This window comes from Gregarina niphandrodes (assembly GCF_000223845.1).
Source record: "Gregarina niphandrodes unplaced genomic scaffold scaffold00013, whole genome shotgun sequence".
Classification (NCBI taxonomy): domain Eukaryota; phylum Apicomplexa; class Conoidasida; order Eugregarinorida; family Gregarinidae; genus Gregarina; species Gregarina niphandrodes.
Window position 1 is genome coordinate 169,844 of NW_011645783.1, and position 10,646 is coordinate 180,489.

Here is a 10,646-nt window from a genome sequence, read left to right on the forward strand (position 1 = left end):
GTCCGTACACTGTGCCGAGTCCGTACACTGTGCCGAGTCCGTACACTGTACCGAATCCATACACTGTGCCAAATCCACACTCCGTTTAAGGTCCGTATTAGCCAAAGTGTCCTCGGCTTTTGGGCCATTGCATTCAGGCTCATCAGCACTATCAGTGCTATCGCCTGCGCTGTTTCCGCGCGGAATGGCGAGCCGAGACATCGCCCAGACGTGCTGGAAAAAGACGGCCGCCAGCTGCTTGACGTCCACGGGCGCGGCCGCAGTCGACGCGCTCTGCACGCTGGAGGACGGAGACGAGCCGATCTCAATCTCGCTCAAAGGACTCGGATTCGGGACGGCCGGTAAAGTCAAAACTTCGGACCCGCTTAACCCACTACGACTGTCCAGGCCACTCGGGCTCCCTAATCCGATGAGGCTAGCACCGCCCAATCCGGGACTAGCATCTCCCAGACTCTCCAAGCCAGTCCTGCTTTCGACTCCCTCCGGACTGTTCACCCCCTCCGGAGTATCCTTTGCATCCGACCCTGGTGCTGTGCCCGAAGCTCGTCGTCGATCCTGCGCGTTCTCTCCGTTCAAGTCCGGTACGGTGGTGGCGTCTTGCGCGGTGGCGGCGTGCTGCGCGGTAATGGCGTGGGGCGCGGTGGGAGCGTAGATAGCATACCTCGAGGGCTGACCGACGAGGATGTCGGGGAAGATGGCTCGGAGTGCAGCGAGAAGACTGGCTGACTTTCGCAGGGGCGGAGGGAGAAGTCGGACGAGGAGAGGTCCATTGAGGAGTTGGGCATGGAGGGCGCTGGTGGGTGTTATTCTGAGGGGTGTGCAAAGTCTGTCCAGTCGTCGGTTGTCCCGACTGTTGGAGTGTAGGCCTGATGCGATTCTGAGCTGCCATTCGGGTGAGAGCGCAAGTGCCATTTGCTGGATGAGTCGGAAAGGAATGAGACCCCATCGAGCTGCCTGTTCGGGTTTGTTAGCGAGGTCTACGGCTGCCGCCCGGGCGCATTTAGTACCGATGGTTTGAAGTGCACGACTCCACGTTTCCAAGAGGCCGGGATGTCTGGAGCCAAATAGTGTTGTGAGGGAGTCGACGGCGGCGCTGTAAAAGAAGTCGTATAGGCGGTCCAGGTCTGGTGTGCCCGCGGGTCCGACGGCCTTGACTATAGTTGTGAGTAGTGTGCCGCATTCCTTGGCGCAAGTCCAGTACGAATGGAACGAGGACGGATGCACTACGCTCTCCTCCAACCCTGCCGAGTCTGCCGGCCGCACTTGCTCAGTCTCCTGGTCGCCGTCGACCATGACCACATGGCCACGGCAGTCGACGCGCAACTGCAGACCCTCGGGTAACGCACCGGCCTCTGATACAGACTTGGCCAACAGCATCTTGTTCTCACCCAGGGCAATGACCTGGATAACGCGCTGCACCGTAGGCTTCAAAATGTCCTGGACGACTAACTGCGTTACCAACGTCTCAAACGCCGCTCCTGTTTCGAACGATCCAGTCTCAGACTCGCCAGAACACGCCGCCCCTCTCGCACACGCGTGTGGGAACAAAATACGGATGGCGGCTTCCAGCATGCGGATACGCCCCGCCGAGACGGCCGCAATGTCCGTCTGCATGCCCCGGCAAATAGCCTCTAACACCGTCATCGGCATCAGGTCCTCGATGCCAAAGTGCTCTAATAACGCCCTTTGCTCCGCCGCCGTCAGCGGCACCGGCGCCAACACTTCGCCGCGGCTTTCGAAAGACACCAAACTGTCCAGCGGCAACGGCAACGGGCGCGCTACCGCCGCCCCACTCGACCACGCTGCATCCTCGGTACACTCCGTCGGGTGCACCGGGCCTGTTCGCACGCTCTCCGTCTCCTGGCTGCCAGTCTCCTGACTGCCGGTGTCCTGGCTGCCGGTCTGGAGACTGGCGCCTGGTAGGAGACCGTTTGCAGGTTGGAGACTGCCTGCAGGCTGGAGACTGCCCGCAGGTTGGAGACCGGCCGCAGGTTGGAGACTGCCCGTGCTGCTCTGGTGCCTGACCGCCCCGGCGGTCCTGCAGCCGACCTCGTCCGCCGACCCGTCACCCGCGGCCAGACCGGACGAGCAGGAGGACTCGTCGGCCGAGGCAGAGGAATTTATGAGCGACGAAGAGGAGGCCGTGCTCTGGTTCTTGGCGCTAGAGGCGCCATGTGTGCCCCAGGTGGCGCCCGAGGTGCTTATCTGGGGCGCCTCGCGGCCTGAGATGGTGCTGGCTGCGGCCGAGTCTTCTCTCGCCAAGCCCTCCAGCCGCGAGTCTCGAACGCGGGAGTCGCGGGTGCTCCCAGTTCCCCGGGTCCCGGCTTCTCGGTTCCCGATTTCCCGGCATCGGAGTTCTTCGCTCGTAGTTAGGGTGCTGTGACTCCCACGCGAGACACTAGTCTGACGCGCGAGAGGGTCGCAGCTGTGGCGATAGATGGCCTGGAGGAGGCAGCGGTAGAGGGCAAGGGCCTGTTCTTCGTGTCGGAGTCTGGGACTAGCGAGAGTGGCGTCTAGCCACTGCAGGACGGGTTTGTTCGTGGCTTCGAGTTCAGGTAGACCACCGACGAACTTGAAACGTCCGTCGTCGAACCACAGTGCCTTGACGAGGTCAGCCCAGGTAAAGGCGTAGAGGAGGAAACGGCTGCAAGCGCTACGTATGTCTTCCCATTGGACGGCAAGCCCATGGACGACGTGGCTGAGAAAGCGTGTTCCGCCGATTTCGTTGACTAGACAGCGCAGATGTTCGGGCTGTAGAAACTTGACAAATGCTTCCAACCATACAGCGGCATTGATCAAGTGTGAATGGTTTGTGGTGAGTAGCAAGGCCTCTTCAACAGCTTTCATAACCTTCCTCATAAAAGGCACCAGACATAAAGCTAACCCCTTGGCCTCCACAGGAGTCGGATTTTGTTTCGGGTACACACGCTGGATTGGATCTACCAGCCGACTCATGAACCGATATGTCGTCGACTTGTAAACGTCACGACGAGCCGCATCACTGAATAGCTCCATACTATCGATGAACCAATCTGCCAACAAACTCATCGTCTCTGGCGCCTTGGGCGGGTTCAACACTGCCCGGTCGACAGCTAACATCTTCACGGCATACACACTCTCCGGCTGCGTTAATGGACACTTAAAACATTCCCGGAGGACGTCGCCTGGAATGCACAGTGCCAAACCTACACTGGACTCTTCCGCCGCCCCCTCCCGGCCACCTTTTGATGCTTCCCCTGCCACACCGACTAAATCTCCTTCCGAGTTCCCACGTACAGAGTCGTCCGGCTCAGTTATTTTGGAGGTCGTAGCGGAACGTGCACCGGCGGGTTCCTTGACAATCAGGGTAAGAGTTCCCGGTGCCAATTCCCGACGCACACGGCCACCAGCGATGCGGGCGGTCTCATCGTTGGTGGCTTGAAGGGCGTCACGTTTCCGTCGCTGCACGTTCGTCTTTGCGTTCCAGTCACTGGCAATGACATTCCGCGTTGTCGTGCAACCATCTTCCAATTGATGCACAGTATTCACGGCATACGGAACACCTAACCGCATCAGGACGCCGCCAATCACAAACGCAAACGTCGTCTGTTCCGGCCGGTCCACCAACACCACCTCTACGCCACGAGAAGCAAATGTCACACACTCAAACTGCCGTACCATCAACACCGGAATCAATCGCCGTAGAAAATCTGTGCCATCTTTCGCACTTAAACTCTTGAACCACTCTAGTCGTAACTGCCTCAAAAACTGCATCAACAAACTCTCCCAGTTCTCCCGGATACTGCCCAATGCCATTAGCACCAACTCCTCACTCGCTACAGCCGCGTTGGCCTTAACGTTGGCTGACGTCGAGTTGACAGTGGTCGTGGCAGTTGCAGCTGTGGTTGTGGTCAGCATGGAGAGGACCAGCGGTTTGCGTAAAAGAACGCTCTTTTTGGTGAAAGACTTGCTGGAACGGTAGCTCTCCGTAAGGCTGCAGATCCAGTCAAACAACGGCCCTGTATCCTCGAAGTTATGGAACAGTCTGCTCATATGCTGGTCAAAGAATGACCTCTTCGCGCTCACAGTTCGTTCCTTGTTCACAACGGCGCAGGCAAACAAGACAAACAACTGCGTCAGAGCACGGTTGCCATCGCCCGGTGGCTCTTCCGCTTCCGTCGGTCGCGGCCGTCGCAACCCCTCGGCCGTCGAGGTGCGCCGTTCCAGGCAGCCGACCCATTGTGCCACCCGGCTCCGGTACTCATGCGCCTCCATTTTTAAACAGGATTTCATGGCGGCTCTGAATCCAATCAAGGCTGCGGAGTCCACGCCCAGCAAAGGCGCTGAATCAGCCCCGGATGCAGGCGCCAATGGGTCGGGTAGTGGGTTTGATGGTAATGGTCAAGAAACAACGTCTGGAACAGCGATGTCGGCGCCGGTAGCCGAACTTTTGTCTCGTGAGTTCCGAGAGGAATGGACAGAAGTACCGATAGACTTAGCTGTTGCCGCCCGGAGAGAACTATTGGTCATGCGTCAAGAGTGGTTGCAGGCTTTGCTGGATACATGTGTGGTCATTGAGCTTACTGCTAGCAGCATTGGGGGCTGTACGTTCCAGCCTAGCGTGAGCCATAGCGATAACCTCAAGACGCTCCTTTTGACACTAAGGAATATGTTTGAGGACAGCAAAGTATCGCGCTCTAAAAACAAGGTGCTCGACGCCGTCAGCGCTCGTTGGTTACATGGCATGGCGAACTACCAAAGCAAGCTACATGAGCTCGACAAGACGGTCAAGGCCGAGTTGGAAGACAAAAGTGTCTCCGTACCGGCGGATATCCGCGTTGCGGAGTACCAGAGAGTGCGCTCTTCTGTCATCTGTGTGGGCCAATTTTTGGCCAGCAGTTCCAAGGCGTTTTTTGACCTCATGCTCGATACCGTGCCGAGTACGGAGGCTGCAGAGGTTTACGAATTAGTTCTGAACGGGGTGGACTCCAAATGCCTGGAAGACGCCGCCGTTGGGGCATTCAAAGAGAGCGTGGCAGAGACCCCTTTGAGATTCCGTGAATGTCTGGAAGAGGCGAAGCAACTGGTGGCAAATACCAGCCCGGAGACAGGCGCGCTCGGTGCTGCTTTATCGTTTCACAAGATTTGCGCTTGGATGCATCACGTCACTGCTGTCTACTTAGACCGGCAAAAGATTGAGACATGGAACAAAGGCATCTCGAAGGCGCCGAAGAAAAAGCTAAGCTTGAAGTTTGGCAAGGGAATTAGCAGGTACGCCGAAAGGAAAATCGCAAAGTCACGTTTCGAAGACTTAATTGACCTTGAAGAATGCATTGCCACGTGTAACACAGTTATTGGAAGGAAGCCTAAGGTTGCCAAGGGATGTGTTGATTATGGCCCCGAGAAGATGAGGATACGGGAATCTGTTTTCGCACACATCACTCACATTTTCAAAATTTACGGAGCAGTGCCCATCGATACTCCTGTTTTCGAGCTCAAGGAGGTATTGACCAACAAGTATGGAGAAGACTCGAAGCTAATTTACGACATGAAAGACCAAGGCGGAGAACAGCTGAGCTTACGATATGATCTGACTGTCCCGTTTGCTCGATACTGCGCAACCAACAATGTCGACCGCATCAAGAGGTATCATATAGGCAAGGTTTACCGGAGAGATGAGCCGCAGCTGGCGAAGGGTCGGTATAGAGAGTTCTATCAGTGCGACATTGATTTTGCCGGCGTTGCCGGTCTGATGAAGCCGGATGCCGAGATTTTGACCATGCTGTGCCACGTGCTATCTACTTTGCGGAAGGTAGTAGGTGCTTTCCGCATCAAAGTTTCGCACCGGCTGTTGTTGGACGGGATGATGGAGTTTGCAGGAGTCCCCAACAAGTTAATCCGTGCCATTAGTAGTGCCATCGATAAACTGGACAAGGAGCCGTGGAGTGAGGTCCGAAAAGAGATGGTTGAAGCCAAGAACTTAAATCCGGAGGTTGCCGACCGGTTGGAAACGCTAGTTCAATTTTCAGGAACGATCTCGGAAACGTGTGTGCAATTGCGCGCAATTCCGGGATTGGCCCAAAACAAAAATGTAGAGCAGGCGCTGGCGGAAATGGAGTGCTTAGAGGGGTTGCTGCAGGGTAGTCCGCCTGTGTGGCGGCTCTGGACTTTAATACGTCGCTGGCGAGAGGTCTGGATTATTATACCGGGTTAATTTATGAGGCGGTTCTTATTGGAGATAATAAGGTCGGTTCAATTGCTGCGGGTGGTCGATATGACAAGTTGATTGGGATGTTCTCCGGCAAGAGTATTCCCGCTGTTGGGGTCAGTGTTGGCATTGAACGAGTGTTCAGAATGATCGAAGAAAGTTGTGAGATAACGGAAACCAGCATTTTGTTGAAAGAGACAAAAGAGATGGTGGTTTTACCCAAGGCGGAATGTTACATTACGACCATCGGTGATGTAGACGAAAAGGTGGTGTTGTCGTTGATTGCAAAGTTGCGATGTCATGAGATAATTGCGACTTACAACACAAAGGGGAAAATCAACTTTAAGAAAGATTGGCCTACTATGCTCGACTACAAGTGCTACGTCGGACTGATTATCGCTCAGGATGAGTGGGAGAAAGAGCAACAGGTTCAGGTCAAGGTACTTCAAACTGACGGGAAATCTAAGGACTATAAGCTATCGGAAGAGGAAGCGCTTCAGATGACCAAGTCCGTGGTGGATCAGGCACGGAAACGTAGCCTGACTAGCTTATTGTATTCGACATTTGATATGACCGGGTGAGGAACGCTTTTTTTTTGATTAAACAATTGATGAATGTCAAATGGTGGGTCGTTGCTTTGTGTGCACTGGTAGTTGCTGGCGAGGATGACTATTACAAGGTACTGGGAGTGTCACGAAAGGCGACTCCGGATCAAATTCGGAAGGCGTACAAGATTTTGACCAAGAAGTATCACCCGGACGTGAATAAAGATCCTGACGCAAGTAGGCTGCATGTGAACATAAATGTGTGTGGTGGACCGACACGGTGGTGGTCCGGTATTGTGTGGATAACCGGTTGTGAGTGTTGTTGTATAGTCTGTTTGCTTACGGGGTAACTTTGTAGCGGCCAAATTTAGTGCGGTCGCGGAGGCTTACGGAGTTTTATCTGATCCGAAGCAGCGGAAGAAGTATGACCGTTTCGGGAAGGAGAGTTTGCAGGGAGGTGATTCTGAGGGTCCTTCGTCGATTTTTGATTTGTTCAATTTCGGAGGCGGACGGCGTCGACGACCGGCGGACAAGGTTGATGATACGTATTTGACATTATACGTATCATTGAGTCAGTTGTATTCAGGGGATCATATAACGGTGCGGTACACGCGTTCAGTTTTGTGTTTACGTGCAGATGAGTGTGTAGTAGATCGTAATGATTGTGTGGGGCCTGGTTCTAGTATGACTGCACGTCAGATAGCGCCGGGTTACTATGTTGAGCATCAAAGTGCAGATCCGTTATGTCTTGCCCGAGGTCGTGGACTCAAATCCAACCGATGTCGTTATTGCCCTAAGGGAATTAATACGCTGCAGACCACCACAGTCCACGGCTTTATTTCACCTGGGATGAAAGATGATGATACCATCAAATTTGAAGGCGCTGGTGAACAACAAATGGACCTTGATCCAGGTGATTTAATTATAAGGCTCAAAACGGAGAGTGAATCAGACGTCTACGTTCGCGACCATCACAATAACTTGTATACACAACTCTATATCACACTAGCCGAATCCCTACTAGGCTTCAATACCACCATCCCTCATCTCAGTGGCCAACCCATACAGATCACTAAGCAATCCATTACACCCGATGGTTACTCCATCAAACTACCCGGAAAAGGTATGCCTGACCAGCTTGGCAAGTTCGGCGACCTCTTCGTCAAAATAAGAGTCTCCTACCCCGACATCACTCAATTCAAACCCGAACACAAAGAAGCCCTCAATCGCATACTGCCCAAGTCCCTAACCTGGAACTATGTAGCCACACCCAATACTAGCACCTAACATGCGCCCAAACAACAGGAGCGAAACACACCTGGTTCGACCTGCCTTGGTTACTCGGCCTTCAGCTTGTTGAACTCCAGAGGGTCCACAAAGCAGGCCTCGATCTTCTGACCACCAAAATACCGTCCGTGCAAACCACGAAACGCTTCACAGGCTTCCTCCGTCGTGGCGAAGCGCACGAATATTTTGCCGTCCAAAAGTTCCTCATCAAGAAACAACTGAAAGAATGATATCTCGTCCATGTGTTGTACCCTCCATGTGTTGTACCCTCCATGTGTTGTACCCTCCATGTGCTGTGCCCTCCATGTGCTGTGTGGATATTATGTCCAGCCGCGCCCTGCTACTCAGTGAAGCAGATCACCCAAACAGGCTGACGTGGCTCCCTGTTGGGCGACCGACTCTGTCGGGCCACTCCCGCCGCTCAGTAGAACCTATCGCGCACTTAGTACTCACTGAGTACCTATTTGGCGCTTACGTCGATGATGATTCCGAAGCGAAGACACTCAGTGGTGACGTCATCTTCGATCTCGTCGATGATTTGGTAGCCGTTTTCGTTGACCTCTTGTTTGCTGAACATGTTATTCAGGCAAAGGATGTCTGAGCAGTGTTGTTCGAGCAGCCCCGCGGTACCTGCACCACGGCCGACTGCTTTGCTGCCGATGACGTCGTCTTCCTCATCACGTTGATCCGTCTCATGCTTCTTTTCGTCGTCGGTCGTAGCGAAGCCGATTTTGATTTGGACGCCCTGAACTTCGAACCCGTGCATCGCCAGCAACGCGTCGCGCGCCTGCTCGCTCTCAGCGTACTGAATTATCGCGTACCCCTTGTTCTTCTGCGTGTACCCGTCTTTCGGCACATCTATCTACACACATTCCACGCATCGCACATACTCCGCGGGGGAGGGGGGAGGGGGGACGGGGGGAGTTAATGAGTGGGAGTCAGTCAGGAGAGGATGGTGATTCGTTACGTTGATGATGGTTCCGAATGGGAGAAACAGCATGCGGAGATCTGCGGCTCCGAGGTCCGCAAGCTGGTCTACCAAGTTGCCTATATATAGCTTCGTGGGGGCTTGCGCGGAGGCTAGGTCTTGTTGGGCCTTGGCGGCACGAGCGGCGCGGTTTTTCTCAGCTTGCGAAGCTTGGACTCGAATGGCCTGTCCCATGAGCATTTGGCCGGTGAGTCCCAGGGATCGCAGAACGGCGGTAGAGTCCTCGAACTCCACGTAGCCGATACCCTTGCTCTTCCCACGACTGTCCGTAACCAGCTTGATGGCTCGTACCTTACCTGCATTATGCGAGAAAAAATCAATGATGTCTTGCTCCGTCGCACGCAAAGGCAAATTTATCACCAACACCGTCATGTCGTCCCGACGTGCGTCCTCCAACTCCTTCATCTTCCGTTCCTGCTCGGTCCGCGGTTTGCTCCGATTGTAGTCATCGTCGCGCAGCCTCCGCCCGCCATAGTCCTTGCCGCCATAGTCCTTGTCGCCATAGTCCTTGCCGCCGTGGTCCTTGCCATACTCACGCCCACCACCGTAGTCCCGACTACCGTACGAGTCTTTACTATACGAGTCCCGGCTACCGCCGTAGTCCCTCCCGCCGTAGTCCTTCCCGCCGTAGTCCTTCCCGCCGTAGTCCTTCCCGCCGTAGTCCTTCCCGCCGTAGTCCTTGCCGCCGTAGTCCTTGCCACCGTAGTCGCTGCCATCCCGGACGTACTTATCTTTTCCATAGCTTTCTTTTCCGTAGTTATCTTTCACGTACGGATCCTTGCTATAAGAGTCCTTACTATAAGAGTCCTTGCTATAAGAGTCCTTCCTATAAGGGTCTTTGCTATAAGGATCTTTGCTGTAGGGGTCCTTGCTATAAGGGTCCTTGCTATACGGGTCTTTGGTGTAGGGGTCCTTGCTATACGGGTCTTTGGTGTAGGGGTCCTTGGTGTAAGGGTTTGCTTCCTTGGTGTTGGCAGAGTAAGAACCCTTGGGCGGTGCATACGGGTCGCGCGCTGCCGCCGCATACGGGTTCCCGCCCCCGCTGTAAGGTTCTCTATGTGCGCCGTACGTCTTGCCATATTCCCGGTAACCGTCCGGGCGTCCTCTGCCGTCGTCGGTGGGTCTACGTCCATCCTCTAGCCGGTCTTCCTCGGGTCTGCCCAGTTCCGTCAGCCGTCTACCCTCTTCGCTCCGCCTGTGATAAGGACCCTCGTCCCGACCGCCTAGTGGGGGCCGTGTCCTTCGAGCGGCAAGATTGGACTCTGGCATGCAGCTAGTTGTTCGATTTTAAAAAGGTCGAAAAGGGTTTGTCCGAAGGTCTGGTCGTAAGAACCGGTCGTAAGAGCAGGTCGGGTGAGCCATGTTTAAATGTTTACTTGTAGACCTTGCAGTCGGCGATTTCGGCTCCTTCGAGTTTGTCTTCTTCGCAGAAGTAGTCCTCGACGAGCTGCTTGCATTCAGGCATGGTAAGCTTATCCCAGGTGAAGGAGCTGAACTGGTCATGTTCCTTCAGCTCGGTAGGGAGGTCGTGTCCGAGACAGAAAAGTACGCCCTCGATGTCGTAGTAACCATCGCGCTTTAGAATGTCGCACACGGCAAAGCCGATTTTGCGGACGTAATTGTCGATGCGCTGATAGAA

At 54.5% G+C, this 10,646-nt stretch overlaps 4 protein-coding genes across 4 annotated transcripts; 2 read left to right on the top strand and 2 right to left on the bottom strand.

Moving 5' to 3' along the window:
• Positions 1-8: 8 nt before the first annotated feature.
• On the bottom strand, positions 9-4,254 carry GNI_075430 (hypothetical protein; the record flags this gene model as incomplete). The annotated part of the gene is made up of 1 exon (XM_011132175.1): positions 9-4,254. A coding segment is annotated over one exon (4,246 nt), but the record flags the coding sequence as incomplete, so codon positions are not given.
• A 16-nt stretch (positions 4,255-4,270) lies between these two features.
• Positions 4,271-6,768, top strand: GNI_075440 (histidyl-tRNA synthetase; the record flags this gene model as incomplete). Its single annotated transcript, XM_011132176.1, has 2 exons — positions 4,271-6,070; positions 6,124-6,768. 2 exons carry the CDS (start codon positions 4,271-4,273, stop codon positions 6,766-6,768), a joined length of 2,445 nt encoding a protein of 814 aa, XP_011130478.1.
• A 29-nt stretch (positions 6,769-6,797) lies between these two features.
• On the top strand, positions 6,798-8,019 carry GNI_075450 (DnaJ domain protein; the record flags this gene model as incomplete). The annotated part of the gene is made up of 2 exons (XM_011132177.1): positions 6,798-6,969; positions 7,091-8,019. 2 exons carry the CDS (start codon positions 6,798-6,800, stop codon positions 8,017-8,019), a joined length of 1,101 nt encoding a protein of 366 aa, XP_011130479.1.
• A 50-nt stretch (positions 8,020-8,069) lies between these two features.
• Positions 8,070-10,472, bottom strand: GNI_075460 (putative splicing factor; the record flags this gene model as incomplete). Its single annotated transcript, XM_011132178.1, has 4 exons — positions 8,070-8,237; positions 8,495-8,881; positions 8,987-10,202; positions 10,384-10,472. 4 exons carry the CDS (start codon positions 10,470-10,472, stop codon positions 8,070-8,072), a joined length of 1,860 nt encoding a protein of 619 aa, XP_011130480.1.
• Between the last annotated feature and the right edge of the window lie 174 nt (positions 10,473-10,646).